Here is a 17011-nt window from a genome sequence, read left to right on the forward strand (position 1 = left end):
TTTATCCCCATCCCCGTTCCCTTTCCCGTCCCCGTTCCCTTTCCCATCGCTGTTCCCTTTTGCCATCCCTGTTCCCATTAGTGTCTCCATTTCCACTCCCCTCCCTTTTACTATTCACGTCCCCATTCCCCCTTCCCATTCCCACCCTTGTTCCCACAGATGTCCCCATTCTCCTCTCCTCCAGGACACCGTGGCTGTTTCCCACGGTGGCCGTGCTGTCACAGTGGGATTTGGAGGGGCCAGGAAGTGGAGGCTGAGCTGGGGGCCTGGAGCCTGCTTCTCCCACCCTCCTTCCCAATGCTGTAGCAAGGAGGAGGAGGAGGTCAGGCACATTCACACGGCCGGAGCACCCTGCCAGCTCCCAAATAGCTCCACGGGCCTTTGGAGAGCAGTTAAAAATAGCAGAGAGCTGGAAAACATGAGTGTGTGTGTCCCCCCCCCACCTCCCCACACTCTTTCTGGTTGAGGCAGGGGGCTGCTCAGCCCTGGGACCCCGGAGTGGGTGGCATTCCTGCACCTCTCAGGATGGGGGGGTGTCCCAGGCTGTCACTGTGGGTGTAGGGGTGACACTCTTGGGTGATGTTGGAGCGTTGTTTTGGGGGTGCTGGAGGTCACCTCGTGTCTATGGCCGTGCAGTTTGGCACGGGGGTGTGTAGGGAGGGAGGGTGGGGGGCTCAGTGCCGTGTGGGATGCAATGCCCAGCAGCGCAGCGCCCTGGCACAAAGCGCAATCACTGCAGCGGCTGAGGAGCGCCGGGCGCGGTCAGAGCGCAGCGCGGTGTCCCCGTGCGATGTCACAGCTCTGTGTCACTGTCACCGATGTGTGTTCCCTTCCACCCCCACCCCCCGTGCTGTGTCACCGCCCCGTGTCCCCGGGGGAGGGAGGGGGGAGCTGTGCTTAGCCGGGACCGCGAGGGCGGTGGGCGGACCGCAGCGGAGCGGTGCGGTGCGGTGCGGGCATGGCGGGGCTGTCCCTACCGGGGTTGTTCGTGCCGTGGCTCTGCCTGCAGCTGATGGGCACCGCAGCTTTCAACTTGGACGCTGCCAACACTCTGCTGAAGGACGGAACCCGGGGCAGCCTCTTCGGTTTCTCGGTGGCTTTACACCGGCAGCTCAGCCCCGAGCCGGCCAGCTGGTGAGCGGGACCCCCTTCCCCCCCTCCCCGGCTTATTAACGGGGAGCGCTGTACGGAGATGGGGTGGGATTTGGGGCTTTGTGGGGAACTGAAGGTGATCTCAGCAGTTTGCCTCCCCGCCCCATCGCCTGCGCGCAGTGCCCGGCGCGGAGATGCCCAACGCCCACCCGCGTGCCACGGGAGCCGCCGGCACCGGGGGTGGGGGGCAGGGGGGGGGGCCCGGAGCTGCAGCCGTGGGGTCCCACACCATAGCGTCCCTCAGCCGTGGGGTCCCGCACCTCGGGGTTCCTCACGCTGCCCCAACCCGGAGCGCCCCGGCTGTGGCTCCGGCGCGGTGTCACCGCCGCCCCAATCCGCCCGGCTCCGCTGCCGCCTCTCCGCATTCCTGGCGCCCGCCCCGGGGTTATTTTCGCTCCCGGTAGCGGAGTTCTTGGGCAGGTGCTTGGAGAGCTGCTGGCATCGAGTTGTGTGCCGGGAACTGAGCACGGCACCGGGAACTGAGCACGGCACCGGGCACAGCACCGGCGCCAGGAACCGGGCACTGAGCGTGGCACAGGGCTCGGCACCATACATGGCACCGTGTGCAGCATGGGCATGGCAGGGGCACCGGGCGCAGCACCAGCACCAAGAACTGGGCATGGCATCGACCACTGAGTGCGGCAGTGGGATGGGAAGCAGGCATGGAAGCAGGCATAGCACCAGGCGTGGCAGCAGCATCAGGAACAGCATCGGACACAGCATCAACAGGGAGACTGCAGCACGGCACCGGGCACTGAGCACAGCACTGGGCATGGTGCCTGCACTGGGCATGGCACAGGGCACTGAGCGTGGCACTGGGCTCGGTGCTGAGCACTGGATATGGCACCAGCACCAAGAATGGGGCGCAGCACCGGGCACTGCGTGCCAGCACCCTCGTCCACACCCCTGGCAATCCCCCTCGGGGCTGTGCTCAGCCTCCTTAGTTGGTTCCTTGGCCTGGGCACCCTGGGCACTGCCCGGTGCTGGGGGCCGCTCCCATGTCTCTTTTTGCCTCCCTCCTTTTTTGGACATGTTGCTGCTGAGTTATTTTGAGTGAATTCCAGTTTATTTTTACCAGCTCAGCTCTCCTGGGGCTCCCTTTTGTCTCGAGGCCACCGGTCTCCAGGGAGAGGCATGGGGGTGCCTGGGTGCCCCATGGCCACGGGGTTCTGCCGCTGCTGTGCTCCTGCGGGTACAGTGAGGCACGTCCCAGCATTGTCCTCACAGGACCTGGGGGGGCTGCAGGGGGGTCAGGTTGGGGGATGGGATGTGCTGAGATCTGGGCTCTGCCATGCTATGATCACAGCAGTTCTGCTGGGCTGGCACCAAGCTGGGTATGCATGCATGGTGCAGCCCGGCCAGCATGCCCCTCCCTCCACCTTCAGACCAGTGTGGGGGCCCAGGGACAGCTGTGAGGGGGTGGCAGGTCAATGGGGAGGATGCAAAGAGGAGGTCTGAGCGTGCAACGCCGGCAGCGTGCGTGCAATTCACACGCTTGTGCATGGCAGCGATCCTGGAGGGGGGTTCCCTTGCCCTGAAATGGGGTTTCCCATCCCTGCAGGCTGCTGGTGGGAGCCCCCCAGGCGCCGGCGCTGCCCAGCCAAGCGGCCAACAGGACGGGGGGGCTCTTTGCTTGCCCGCTGACCCCCGAGCCCTCCGACTGCTGGCGGGTGCCCATTGATGAGGGAGGTGAGGGGGATATACAAGTGGGGGCTCGTAGCCCTATTGTGTGGGGCAGTGGGGCTGAAGAGGGGGTGGTGAGTGGGGGGAGGCACAGGATTGATGCTGCCTATGTGTCCCTTTCAAAAAGTGGATCTGCAAAGAGAGAGCAAAGAGAACCAGTGGCTGGGGGTGAGCGTGAAGAGCCAGGGCGCTGGTGGCAAGATCGTGGTGAGCATGAGGGGGAGCGCTGCGGGGAGAGAAGGGGAAAGGGGGGTCCTGGAGCTGCACGATGCTGACCCCCCAGTGCTCAAACCCAGACCTGTGCCCATCGGTACGAAGCTCGGAACCGCGTGCAGCAGCCGCTGGAGACGAGGGATGTGATCGGGCGCTGCTTCGTGCTGAGCCAGGACCTCAGGGTGCACGACGAGCTGGATGGTGGAGAGTGGAAGTTCTGCGAGGGGCGGCCGCAGGGCCACGACCGCTTCGGGTTCTGCCAGCAGGGCTTGGCTGCAGCATTCAGCCCTGATCAGCACTATGTTCTGTTTGGGGCGCCCGGCACCTATAATTGGAAAGGTGGGTGTGGGGAGGCGTGGGGTGGATGGGTGTGCAAGAGGGTGGGTGTGCACAAGCATGGGTAGTGGGTGCGAGCATGTGAGTGCGTAGAAGTGCCCCGTGTGCCCCAGTGTGCTCTGAGTGTGTGTGAGCTGCCTGCTGCGTGCACGTGGCTGCATTCATGCTGTGCGTGCGAGGTAAGGAGCTGTGTGCAGTGCAGGCACGGCTGTGTGCATGTGGGTAAGTGCATGCACACAGAGATGCACGCTCGTGCTGCGTGTGAGCACAGAGGTGTGAGCAGGCTTTGTGAGCACGGGTGTGTGCATGCATGCAAAGGTGCACAAGCATTCACGCTGTGTGTGTGAGCAAAGGTGTGCGTGTGTGCGCCTTGTGAGCACGGCTGTGTGCACGTGGGTAAGTGCATGCACACAGAGATGCACGCTCGTGCTGCGTGTGAGCACAGAGGTGTGTGCATGCTGTGTGAGCTCACGGGGCTGTGTCCGTGTGTCCGTGCATGGCTGTGTCCATGTATCTGTGCATCGGGGTGCCCACGCAGGGGCATCTCCCGCACCCCACCTGCACCTCTCCGTGCACCCTTAGCCCGTGTGCTCCCCAGGAGGGTCCCCCCAGACCCCTCTGACCCCTCCTCGGCTCCGCAGGGAACATGCGTGTGGAGCTGCTAAACCAGAGCTCCCTCGATCTCCTGCGCTACGACGACGGCCCCTATGAAGCTGGGGGCGAGAAGGACCAGGACCCCTCGCTCATCCCTGTGCCCGCCAACAGCTACTTCGGTACGGGCATGGCGGAGCCCGGCGCGGCGTGGGGACCCCCAAGTCCTCCCTGCCCGGCTCCAGCCTGCCCAGTCTCATGCCCCAACTGATGCCCTCTCTCTTTCTCTCTCGACCCCGACGTGGGTGCAGGTTTGTTGTTTGTGACAAACATTGATAGCTCAGATCCCGACCAGCTGGTGTACAAAAGCCCAGACCCCAACGAGAAGGTGCCCGGCGCAGCGGGCGATGTGCCCCAGAATAGCTACCTGGGTTCGTACGCGTGGCAGTGCCAAGCACGCCGCGTCCCCGTGTGCCACCTCACAGCCCTGTGTGTGTGTGTGTCCCCGCCTCCTCCCTCCCCCCCTGTCTGTGCAGAGCACAGTGGAGCGGGGCTGCAGCCCCAAGCGTGCGTGCGGATCTGTGCACGGTCGGGTACGCACACACCTCTCTTTGCACGCTTCTTGCTCTGCATGCACCTCATCCACATGCATGCACAGAGCACATCTCGTGCACACCCAGCCCCTTGCACACCCCACCATGCACACGCACTGCTGTGTACCACCCCACGCCACACTTCATGCTTGGAAACGTTTTGGTCCATTTTGTGCATGTGCCCCATCCGCATTCTTCCCCCCCGCCCTCCGTGTTGGTTCCCCTTGTCCCCATCTCTGTCCCTGTGGCTGCTGATGACCTTTCCATGTTCCACTGCTGTGCTGGGGGCACTGCCAGGCTTGGGGTTGAGGTTGCCCTGGGGATGGGGGGGAGTCCCTGGAGTCCCACCTGTGCACTAAGCCTGGCATGCCCCCCCCCCCACAGCCCAGGTCTCTGTGCTTTCCCCCCCTGTGATGTTTCTGCATGTGGGGTGCATCCTGCTGGGAGGCTTAGGGGGCTGGGGAGGGGGCTGGGCAAGGCTGTGCTGTACTGCTGGGGGGATCAGGCACTGCTGCTGCTGATGGGGAATGCGGGGATTCTGCTGGGGGCTCTGCATCTGCAGCTGGGGAGGGTGAGATGGGCGCTCTGGGTCTAGCAGCTCTGTCCCCAAAATCTTCCCTTCCGGCCATGTGGGGAGGGGGCTATTCCTCGCTCACCCCTGCTTTCCCCTATGTCAGAACTGGAGGTGAACCCCCACCCCCTAAAATGCAAGGAGCACAGAGCAGGGACACTGAGGCACAAGCGAGGCCCCCATCCCCATTTTCACCCATCCAAACACCAGGGCAGACCCCACCTCGGGCAGACCTCACACCCGGCAGGCTGAGCAGAGAGAGAGAGACGGACAGATGGACGGATGGGAGGCACGGGGTGGGGGGGCTGCGGGGGTGGGGTGGGCACCGACCTCTCTCCCACCCCATTTACCCATAGGATTCTCAGTGGATTCGGGAGCGGGGCTGACGCGGCGCCGGGAGCTGAGCTTTGTCAGTGGGGCACCACGTGCCAACCACACGGGTGCTGTGGTCATCCTGCGCCGTGACAGCGCGCACCGCCTGGTGCCTGAGGCTGTGCTGACCGGAGAGCAGCTCACATCTGCCTTTGGCTACGCACTGGCAGTGCTGGACCTCAACAGCGATGGGTGCGTGCAGTGCTGTGGTGCCGTGGTGCCATGGGGTCTTGATGCCACAGTGCCTTGGTGCCGTGGAGCTTTGGTGCTGTGTTGTCTTGGTGCCATAGCACTATGGTGCCACATTGCTTTGGTACCAGGGTACCTCAATGCCAAAGTGTGTTGGTTCCATGGTGTCTTGGTGCCTTGACACCCTGGTACAATGGTGCCATGGTGTGTCAGAGCCGTGGTGCCATGGCATGTTGGTGCCATGACGTGTCAGAGCCGTGGTGTCTTGGTAACACAATGCCTTGCTGCCTCGATGCCGCTGTGATTCAGTGCTGCTGTGCCATGCTGCTTTGATGCCGTGGTGCTACAGTGCTTTGGTGCTGCGGTGCTATGGTACACCGGTGCCACCCAAGGGTGGTCCCAGAGGGTGATGCACCCACCGTGCCCACAGCTGGATGGACTTGGTGGTGGGGGCTCCCCACTTCTTCGAGCGCAAGGCTGAGATCGGGGGGGCTGCCTATGTCTACATCAACCCCGCGGGGCACTGGGATGCTGCCACCCCCCTGCGCCTCACTGGCACCCATGGCTCCATGTTTGGCATCGCCCTGGGCACAGCTGGTGACCTCAACCTGGATGGCTTTGAGGGTGAGGAGATGAGGGGGGGTAGAGGGAGGGCTCTGGTGTCCCACTTTGTGCTGCTGTGCCCTCCCTTCACTGCTCCTGCCCTCCCAGACCTGGCTGTGGGAGCCCCGTTTGATGGTGCTGGCAAGGTGTACATCTACCATGGCAGCAAGTTGGGCATCGTGGTGAAGCCGGCTCAGGTGAGTGGTATGAGGCGGGAGGGGGGGGATTGGGGTGTCACCCATTGCTCCCCACTGTTCCCAGTGTCACGGCTGTCCTCATTCCCAGGTGCTGGATGGGGAAGGCGTGGGGGTGACAACTTTTGGGTACGCGCTCTCTGGGGGGGTTGATGTGGATGGGAACCTCTACCCTGACCTGCTCGTTGGCTCCCTGTCTGACACTGTGGTGCTGTACAGGTGAGTGCCCACTGTGGGCACCTGGCCCCAAACTGGTCACCCCCATCCCTGAGCATCCCCTCACTGCAACCCTGAGCATCCCCCATCCCTGAGCACCCCTCACTCTAACTCTAACCCACCCCCCGCCCCCAAGTATCCTCACCCCAAGGTCCCATCATCCCCTCTCCCCTGGTGCACTCCCTGAACCAGAGGTCCCCAGTTGCAGCCGGGGGTCCCCACTTGCAGGGCGCAGGTGCTGAGGCTGTGACCGGGGGTCTGCCTCCCACCCAGCACCCCTATGCTCCCCCCGCAGAGCCCGTCCAGTGGTCTACATCTCCCGGAACGTCTCCCTGCTCCCTGCCAACATCGACCTGGAGCAGAGCAACTGCCAGCACCAGGAGGGCATCTGGTGGGTGCCACCCATCCCTCAGCCCCACACTGCAGCTGGAGGGGTCAGCGCTCCCTTATCTCACCCCCCTACCTTCCCCCCGTCCCACATCTCCACAGCGTGGATGTCCAAGCATGCTTCAGCTATACGGCCACCCCTGCCAGCTACAGCCCCCCCCCTGGGTAAGCACACACAGGGATAGGGAACAGGGATCCCTGGGTTGGCGGGGGGGACCCCAACACAGCCCCTTCCCTCTCCCACCAGTGCTGGAATACGTGCTTGATGCCGACACGGAGCGCCGACGGTTGGGTCACCCCCCCCGTGTCACCTTCCTGGGCCGTCGGCCCTCGGATCCTGAGCATCAGTTCTCCCACACTGTGGAGCTGCCCCAGCAGCACGCACGCACCTGCACCACTGCCACCTTCCAGCTCCAGGTGAGTGCCTGTTATCCCCATTGCCACCTTGTCCCACTCATCCTTGCCGTTATCCCCATCCTATCTGCATCCCCATTGTCCCATCCCTATCCCTGTTCCCATTCCTATCCCGTTCCCATCCTGTCTCCATCTCCATACTCACCCCCATTCCCATCCTGCATCCCTCCTCACCTTTGCAGGACAGCATCCGTGACAAACTGCGCCCCATCGCCGTCACCCTTGCCTATGGCATCCAGGGGGCTGGGACACCACGGCGCAGTCGGAGTGCCACCCTGCCTCCCGTGCCCCCTGTGCTCAGCCCACAGCAACCCAGCAGCCACCGCACCGAGGTGAGGGGCCGGCTATAGGGCCGGCTATGGGGCCAGCTCCAGGCGTTCCATCCAATGCTTTTCCCTTTGCAGGTGCACTTTCTGAAACAGGGCTGCGGGGACGACAAGATCTGCCAGAGCAACCTGCAGCTGCGCTTCCAGTTCTGCACCCGCCTGGGAGACGCTGATTTCCTGCCCCTACCCAAGTGAGCGTTGTCCCCACACTGTCCCCATCCCACAAGGCACGGGGAGCTCACAGGGGCTGTCACAGGGGTGAGGATGGCACCGCTATCTTCGCCATGAGCGACCAGAAGGACGTGGCCCTGGAGATCCATGTCACCAACATGCCCTCGGACCCCACGGAGCCGCAGCGGGATGGGGATGATGCCCACGAAGCTGTGCTCACTGCCCGCTTCCCCCAGGAGCTGCCCTACTCCGCCGTGCGACCCTACGATGGCCGCACAGCACCGGTGTGGGATGGGGAGAGGAGTGGGGCCTGGGGGTGTGGAGGGGTGGAGGGGTGGGGGTGATCCTGGGGTGTGAGGGGTTGGGATGGATGCAGGGCTATGGATGGGTGGGAGGGTGGGGGGTACGGGGATGGGGCTGGTTCCAGGGGTGCTGGGTTCAGGGATGGGGCTGGATCTGGAGGGCCTGGGCTTGGGGATGGGGCAATGAGGCTGGATCTGGGGGTGCTGGGTTTGGGATGATGCTGTTTCTGGGAGTGCTGTATTTGGGGATGGGGCTGGTTCAGGAGGTCTGGGTTTTGAGATAGGGCTGGTTCTGGGGATGCTGGGTTTTAGGATGGGGCCGGTTTTGGGGGTACTGGGAATGGGCTGGTTCTGGGGGTCCCAGAAATGCTGGGGTTTGGACAGAGGGGGTTGCAGGAATTCTGGGAGATCTGCTAGGATTTGGGATGGGGTTGATCCTGGGGATCTCAGGCATGCTGGGTTTTGTGATGGGGCCGGGTCTTGGGGTGCCGGTGTTTGGAATGGGGCTGGACCAAGGGGTCCCAGGGATGCTGTTTTTTTCCTGAGGGTTCCAGGGTGCTGGGGTTTGTGGTGCAGCTGATTCTGGAGGGCTGGTGTTTGGGGGAGGGGAGGTCCTGGGGTTCTTGGGTTTCTGAGGTGTCTGGGTTTGGTATGAAGTTGGTACAGCACGTCTTGGAGATGCTGGGATCTGGGACAGGGCTGGTCTTCGGGATTCTGTGGTTCTGGTTTTGGGATAGGGTTGGTCCTGGCAGCCTCAGGGATGCCGTATTTTGGGACAGGGCTGGTTCTGGGGCGCAGAAGTTTGGGGTGGGGATGGGGCTGGTTCTGGGTATCCCAGGGATGCTGGGGTTTGGGATGAGGTTGGTCCTTGAGGGCACAGGGTTGGCTGAGCTTCAGGACAGAGCAGGTTTCAGGGATTCTGGGGCCGCTTAGGCTCTGGGATGGGGCTGGTTCCAGGGGTCTCTGGGGTACTGGACTTTGAGATGGCTCTCTGCCCCCAGGACAAGCCAGTGGTGTGCCTTGCCAACCAGAACGGCTCGCAGGTGGAGTGTGAGCTGGGGAACCCCATGAAACGTGGAGCCCAGGTGAGTGCGCCCCCCAAAACCTCTGTCCAACCCCCCCAGCTTTGACCCCAACCTTCACCCTGCGTCCTCCAGGTGCGCTTCTACCTTATCCTCAGCACTCTGGGCATCACCCTGCAGACCACCGACCTGGCAGTGGAGCTGGCCCTGTCCACGTGAGCCGCACTGGAGGGGGGGGGGAAGGAGGGGGTTTGAGAGGCTCTGCGATGCCCCCCACCCCAACTCCTTTGTTGTCCCCAGGATCAGCGAGCAGCCAACCCTGGAGCCGGTGGTGGCCCGGGCGCGTGTGGTCATCGAGCTGCCCCTCTCAGTGACGGGGTGAGTGGAAATGGGGTGGGGGGCTGCAATCCCCCCCCCTCCCAGGGCTGCACTGACCCTGCTGTCCCCGCAGCGTGGCGGTGCCTCCCCGGCTCTTCTTTGGGGGGACAGTGAGGGGTGAGAGCGCGGTGCGGCGCGAGAGCCAGGTGGGCAGCGCTGTGCTCTTCGAGGTGACGGTGAGTGGGGTGCGCCGGGGGGGCCCAGCCCTATATGAGCAACCCCACGGATCCCCTGGTGATGCATCACCCTACAGGTGTCCAACCGGGGCCCGTCGCTGAAGACGTTAGGCTCAGCCTTCCTCAACCTGCTGTGGCCACACGAGCTCAGCAATGGGAAGTGGCTGCTTTACCCGCTGCAGCTGGAGCTGCTGGCTGCACCGGGACTGCAGACAGTGTGCAGCCCTGCTGCCAATCCCCTGCGCCTGGCGTTGGTATATGGGGGAGCTGAGGGTGGTGGGGATGGGGCTGGCAGGCAGCCCAACCCACGCGTGTCTTTATCATCCAGGAGCCACCGGGAGAGGCTGAGGTCACCGAGGAGCCTGCTGTGGAGTCCTGGTGGGTGCCAGCGCCCGCTGAAAGGAGGAGGAACGTCACGCTGGTGAGTGGGGCTGCGGTGCTGCCATCCCCGGGGTGCTCCCTTCCTGAGGTGCTCCCATCTCTGGGAGCACTGCTGGGATTCTCCAACTCCTAGGGTGTTCCCATCCCTGAGGCTTTCCCATCCCCGGCGTGCTCCTGTCCCTGGGGTGCTCCTACTGCTGTGGGATCTCCATTCCTAGGATTGGGTTCCCAGTGCTGGGATTTTCCCACTCTTGGGATATTTCTATCCCTGGTACACTCTCACTCTTGGATTTTTTTCCATCCCTGGGGTGCTGTCATTCCTAATCTGCTCCTGTTGCTGGGATTCTCCCACTCTCGGGTATTCCCATCCTTGGCTTACTCTCACTTTTGGGATTTTCTCATTCCTGGGTCATTCACTTTCCTGGGCTGCTCCCATTGCTGGGATTCGCCCATCTCTGGGCTTTTTTCCATCCCTGGGGTGCTCCAACTCCTGTGGTGTGCAGCCATGCTGTGACCCCCCTCCACCCCTCCATCCCACAGGACTGTGCCCAGGGCACTGCGCGCTGCATGGCGTTCCGCTGCCCCCTCTACAGCTTCGAGCGCGCTGCTGTGCTGACTGCACGCGGGCGGCTCTGGAACAGCACCTTCCTGGAGGTAGGACAGAGACAGGGATGAATCTTTGGGGCCATGCAGGGCTTCACCCCATCCCACGCTCCATCCCACGCCCCACTGCTGCAGGAATACCTGGCCGTCACTTCGGTGGAGCTGATTGTGCGCGCCAGCGTCTCGGTGACCTCTTCCATCAAGAACCTGGTGCTGAAGGACGCTTCCACGCAGGTCTGGCCCTGTGCCCCCATTCCTGTCCCCTACCCCCTCCCTGCAGCCCTCTGACCGGTGCTGCCGTCACCAGATCCCTGTCACCATCTACCTGGACCCCGGCGTGGCGGTGGCTGGCGGTGTGCCCTGGTGGGTCATCCTGCTGGCTGTGCTGGCCGGCATCCTGGTTCTGGCACTGCTGATCTTCATCCTCTGGAAGGTGAGCGATGGGGTGAGGTCAGGATATGTCCCCTCCCTGGCTGTCCTGTGCCATGCTGTGCCACCCGACCTGAGCTATGCTCTGCTATTTTGGCCACGCTGTGCCGTGCAGTGCCGTGCTGTGCCATCCCCGTTTTGCCATGCCATGTCATGCCACGCTTTTGGCCCACTACAGTGCCACGTTGTGCCGCGCAGCGCTGTGCCACGCTGTAGGATCACTGCGTTGCCAAGCCCTGTGGTGCCATGCCGTGCTGCCCCCCCCCAGCTGGCCGTGCCCTTCCTCACCTTCTCACTTCCCTCCTCAGTGCGGCTTCTTCAAGCGGAGCAGCCCAACCTCCCGCTACACTGCTAATTATTACCGGGCACGTCGGGGGCTGCAGCCCTCAGAGGTGGACAAACAGGCGCTGCAGGGCCAGCGGTAACACGGGGCTGCTCCCACCCCGGGCCGCCAGCAACCAGCACGGGTGTGCACGAGTGTGCTGCCTCCTGCACGCGTGTGTGAGGGCATGCAGTGTGCCCAGGCGGAGCGACAAGGGCTTGCAGGCTCTGCTTGCAGTTGTGCAAGGGTTTGCAGCAGTAGGGTGGGAAGAGAAGGGGTTTCAGCGTTGGGGATAGCGGGTTTGCGTTGCTGCTGTGTTGTTGTGCAAGGGTTTGCTGTGTGGTTGTGCAGGGGTTTGCAGTGCTGGTGCATGGGTGGGTGAAGGTTTGCAGTGCCAGTGTGTGGTTGTGCCAGGGTTTGCAGCGTCAGGGTGGATGGAGGAGGGTCTGCAGACACAGGGCAGCAGGACATGTGAGGGTTTGCAGTGCTGGTGCATGGCTGTGCCGAAGTTTGCAGCATCAGGGTGGATGGAGGAAGGTCTGCAGACTCAGGGCAGCAGGACGTGTGAGAGCTTGCAGTGTGTGGTGCACGGTTGCACCAGGGTTTGCAATGCCAAGCCAGGACGTGCAAGGATTTGCAGCACCAGCACTTGGACGTGCAAGGGCTGGTGCAGCACTAGTGTAAAGCGCTGCCCTGTGCCACAGAGGGACTGGTGGGCACAAAGCTGTGGTCAGATGGGGCCCACACCCAAACCCAGCTGGCCATGTGCTGCCTTATGGCCAAGCTGTGGCCCTGATGCCGTCGCCGTGGTGCTGACCCGCTGCTCCCCGCAGTTGGGCTTCTTCCGCCGGGCACGCTACGTGCCGCCGGCCGTGCCACAGTACCACGCTGTGAAGATCCCACGGGAGGAGAGGCAGCAGTTCCGCGAGGAGAAGATGGGCACCATCCAGAGGAAGGAGTGGGCTGTGAACTGGAGCGAGCCCAGCGATGGGCACGTCACCCCCAGCTCAGCATAACCCCAGGGACACCGATCATGCTGCTGGACCGCAGGGGGCTGCTGCATGCGGGACCCCCCCTCTGCTGCTGGCCATGCCCTGAGGAAGGACCCTCTGGTGACATTTGGGGATGCACACATACGTGTTGCTGTGCACGCCCGCCCTGACCGGGCACACTCAGAATTGCTTGCAGTGGGACAGGACCGCAGGGACAGCTCGGCTCCAGGGCATGGCTCGTCCCCAAAGGGATGGCACAGCCCCACAGCTCAGCCCTACAGACTCAACCCCATTGCACGGGGATGGCTCTGCCCCCAGAGGCTGGCTTGTCCCCAAAGGGCACAAGGACAACTCAGCCCTAAGGGATGGCCCTGCCCTATAAGCATGGCTCTGCACCAAGGTGGTGGCTTGTCCCAGAGGGTCAGCTCAGCTCCATTGAACAGGGCATGTCCCCCAGGGGATGGCACTTCTCCAAAGTGATGGCTTTTCCTCAAAGGGTACAGAGACTCAGCCCTATAGGTAGAGCCCCATCCTACGAGCATGGCTTTAACCCTAAGTGATGGCTCCTAAAGGGCCAGCTCAGCTCCACAGTACAGAGCTTGTCTCCAAGGTGCTGGCACGGCCACACAGGGCTGGCTTGCCCCTAAAGGGACAGATTGTCCCCCCAAAGGACAGCTGTGCCCTACTGGGACAGCTCAACCCCCCAGGACCCTATGGGCCTGGCTCTGCCCTATTGGGCTGGCACATCCCTACGGTGCTGCCATATCCCCCAAGGGCTCCTCAGCCCTAAACTGCTGCCTGTGCCCCCCTAGGAACAGCCCAGCCCCACGGCAGTGGCTCAGCCCCACGGCAGTGGCTCAGCCCCACAGGGACACCTCACCCCCCACGCAAGTGCCGCTCTTCCCAATAAAAGGAGAAGCCCCCACGGTGCCAGCCTCGTTTCTTGCAGCTCGGACATGATGGGCGCGGCCCTGCGGCCATTTCCGTGCGCGGGCGGGATCGTGGGTGCGGGGTCAACGGTGGCACTCCCTACCCCGCCCCCTTCCTTGTCCTCATCCCCATCTCTGCCCTCCGGTGGGCTCCGGTCGCCCCCATGCCCGCAATGACTCGGGCACACCTCCGCCCTCAACCAAGATGGCGCCGCAAGATGTCGCAGAGTCAGTGACGTCAGAGGAGCTTCCGGTGGCGCCCGGAAGTAGTTATCCATGGCGGCTTCCCGGCGGACGCCGTCGAGGGGATGGTGAGGCCGCGGTGGGGCCCGGGGAAGCTGAGGTCCCCAACGGGGGCCCCGTAACGGGCGCAGGACCGCTCCGGAGCGCTCCTCTGATGGCGTCGGGTGCGGCGAGTCGCTCCGAGGACGAGGAGCCGCTGGCGGGGCCGAAACGGGGCTCGGCCCAGGCTTCTGGAGCCGTCCCGAAGCGCCGCAGCTCTTCACGGTACGGGGGATGGGGGTGAGGGTGTGTGGGGGGGGAGAGATAGGGGGACGGGGCCCATCGCTGCTTCCTTCGGCCCAGGTTCATCAAGCGGAAGAAGTTCGACGATGAGTTGGTAGAGAGCAGCTTGGCCAAGTCCTCCAGCCGAGCCAAGGGGGGCGTGGAGCCGGGGCGCTGCTCGGGCAGTGAGCCGTCCTCCAGCGAGAAGAAGAAGGTGAGGGGTGGGAAGGCTGGGGGGGGGGCAAGAGGGGATGGTAGGGGGCTCTGACGGACCCCACTGTCCCTTTGGGGTGACCCCCCACCACCTTTCAGAGTGGAGACCCTCAGTGCTCCCCAGGGAGACTCGCTGTCCCTTGAGGAGGAGGCGCTGTCAGGGGGACCCCACAGTTCCTCAGGGAGGGGACCCCCTCCATTCCTCAGGAGGATCCCCAGTGCCCTCAGGGAGACCCCTCCCCACCCTCTCCTTTGATGTCACTCCATTTCCCCTTGAGGTGACCCTTCCACCCCTCACTGTCTCCCCAGGTCTCAAAGTCTGTGTCCACCCCTGTGGCGCCCAGCCCCGTCCCGGCCCCCAGCCTTGCCAAGCGGATGAAGAAGAGCAAACAGCCCCTGCAGGTGACCAAGGACCTGGGCCGCTGGAAGCCTGCTGATGACCTCCTGCTTATCAATGCTGTGCTGCAGGTCTGACCCTTCCCCCCCCCCCAAAGCCCTAGATCCAACCCCCATGGCCCCAGGGCTCACTGTGTTCTGGGGGCTCTTGCTGTGGTGGTATTTGTAGCTTTTCTTTCATCTGAGGGCTTTTCCAGACCAACGACCTCACGTCTGTGCACCTGGGTGTGAAGTTCAGCTGCCGTTTCAACCTGCGGGAGATCCAGGAGCGCTGGTACGCGCTGCTCTACGACCCCATCATCTCCAAGTGAGTGTAGGACTGGTGCTGGAGGGCAGAGCTGCCCTCAGAGGGGGTTCTCATGCCGCATTCCCCTCAGGTTGGCCTGCCAGGCCATGCGCCAGCTGCACCCTGAGGCCATCGCTGCCATCCAGAGCAAGGTGCTGTTCAGCAAAGCTGAGGAGCAGCTGCTGAACAAAGTGGGATCGGTAAGAGCCTGGGGGGCCAGGGCTTGTTTTAGGAAGGGCTTCATGCTTGCATCTGCTTTTCCGTGGGCATCCTCTGTGCCACGTGTCCTTTGTCCTCTCTGCAGATGAGCCAGCCCACACTTGACACCTTCCAGGAGCTTCTCCACAAGCACCCCGATGTCTTCTACCCCTCCAGGACAGCCAAGGCCCTGCAGCTGCACTGGCAGCTCATGAAGCAGTACTACCTTCTGGATGACCAAACCGGTGAGCCCAGCTCCCCTCCCCGTGCCTCCTGTGTCTCCCTCTCTGTGTGTCCCCACCTGTGCACTCCCTTCCCTCCTGCTCTTTCCAGTGCAGCCGCTCCCCAAGGGGGACCAAGTGCTCAATTTCTCGGATGCTGAGGACATGCTGGATGACAGCAAACTGAAGTGAGGTTTGGGGGGAGCCCTGAAGGGGGGGGAGGCAGGGGATGCTCCAGATGGTATTCTCTGATCCTCCTCCTCCTCTGCAGGGATGTGCGGGATGATGTGCTGGAGCATGGTGAGTTCAGCCTGCACCCCACTGCACAGGGGAATCCGAGCAGTCTGACTTGGTGGGGGGTGGGGGTGTGTTCCCCTCTCACTCTTTTCTTTCCCCTTCTTCCAGAGCTGACTGTGGCCGACCGCCGCCAGAAACGGGAGATCCGGCAGCTGGAGCAGGAGCTGCACAAGTGGCAGGTGTTAGTTGACAGCATCACAGGTGAGAGTTGAGTGCAGGAGGCTGTCTGACTGTCCGTCTGTCCTTCCTTTCATCAGCCCTCCTCTCTGCTTCTCCCTTCAGGCATGAACTCCCCAGACTTTGACAGCCAGACGCTGGCCGTGCTGCGGGGCCGCATGGTGCGGTATCTCATGCGCTCTCGAGAGGTGAGGGGGGGGCTGAGGCCCCCAGCAGAGCTCTGCTCACCCCAGTGAGCTCCTCCAGCCTTCTTATGCTCCCCTTTCTTCAGATCACACTGGGCAGAGCCACGAAGGACAACCAGATTGATGTGGACCTGGCGCTGGAGGGACCGGCCTGGAAGATCTCTCGCAAGCAGGGTAGGGAGCAGGGCTGGGCGGGTTTGGGGGAACTCAAGGGCACAGCAGCTGTGCTCCCCTCCCCCCTGCATTGCCCCCCCAAGGCGTCATCAAGCTGAAGAACAATGGGGACTTCTTCATCGCTAACGAGGGCCGGCGCCCCATTTACATCGATGGCCGTCCTGTGCTTGGTGGCAACAAGTGGAAGCTCAACAACAATTCTGTGGTGGAGGTGAGCGTGGGGGGTGGCGAGGGCTCTCAGGGCCATAGGAGGGGTCCAGTCCTGCTCACCTCCCCCCTTTACCTGCAGATTGCCAGCCTCCGCTTCGTCTTCCTCATCAACCAGGACCTGATCACGCTCATCAAGACGGAGGCGGCCAAGATGGCCCAGCAGTGAGGAGGGGGGGCTGCTCTGCTACGTCCCCCCCAGCCTTACAAGGAGAGAGGGGGGGAGGTGTTCCTGGCTCCCCTCAGCTGGAGGGGGGTGGGCCTTTCCCTCCCCTGGCCCCTGGCTTGTGGGCCTGCAAATAAAAGTGTTTTACCCTCACACCTGTGGCTCGTGGGAAGGGAGGGGAGGTAAATGGACACACAAGACCCTGAGCTGTGGGGGCAATATTTTGAAAGTCCTTTATTGGTAAAGGCAGAGTTGCTGTACTCACATGTCCCATTGAAGCAGCAGCTGATGGTATCCAGGAATGTGTTTTGCAGAGCCAAAAGAACCTCATTTGCTGCATCCCCCCAACCCTCCTCCTGCTCCCCCCAAGGATTAACCCTGCCCTCCTGCTGCCTTCCTGGGAGGACCTGATCCTTTCCCCCACTGCACCCTAAACTGCTGG

At 63.0% G+C, this 17011-nt stretch overlaps 2 protein-coding genes across 2 annotated transcripts; both read left to right on the forward strand.

Annotated features, from left to right (window-relative positions):
- Positions 1–958: 958 nt before the first annotated feature.
- Positions 959–13534, forward strand: ITGA7 (integrin subunit alpha 7). The gene is made up of 25 exons (XM_042831091.1): positions 959–1134; positions 2714–2841; positions 2963–3042; positions 3132–3387; positions 4026–4157; positions 5496–5703; positions 6131–6324; positions 6412–6500; positions 6589–6716; positions 7009–7104; positions 7203–7265; positions 7328–7517; positions 7697–7846; positions 7919–8031; positions 8097–8295; positions 9315–9398; positions 9471–9550; positions 9636–9713; positions 9787–9889; positions 9967–10143; positions 10218–10310; positions 10811–10924; positions 11009–11107; positions 11181–11306; positions 12458–13534. The coding sequence occupies exons 1-25, from the start codon at positions 959–961 to the stop codon at positions 12638–12640; spliced, it is 3339 nt and encodes a 1112-aa protein (XP_042687025.1). The 3' UTR covers positions 12641–13534.
- Positions 13535–13750: 216 nt separating this feature from the next.
- Positions 13751–16722, forward strand: MCRS1 (microspherule protein 1). The gene is made up of 13 exons (XM_042831092.1): positions 13751–14052; positions 14131–14263; positions 14572–14730; positions 14856–14965; positions 15036–15144; positions 15249–15387; positions 15476–15551; positions 15635–15663; positions 15769–15861; positions 15943–16025; positions 16109–16196; positions 16280–16407; positions 16486–16722. Exons 1-13 carry the CDS (start codon positions 13751–13753, stop codon positions 16570–16572), a joined length of 1536 nt encoding a protein of 511 aa, XP_042687026.1. The 3' UTR covers positions 16573–16722.
- The last annotated feature ends 289 nt before the right edge of the window (positions 16723–17011 follow it).

The sequence above is a fragment of the Centrocercus urophasianus genome, unplaced genomic scaffold (genome assembly GCF_019232065.1).
Source record: "Centrocercus urophasianus isolate 14NV4802_14NV808 unplaced genomic scaffold, USGS_Curo_1.0 seq_346, whole genome shotgun sequence".
In the NCBI taxonomy this organism is placed as follows: Eukaryota; Metazoa; Chordata; class Aves; order Galliformes; family Phasianidae; genus Centrocercus; species Centrocercus urophasianus.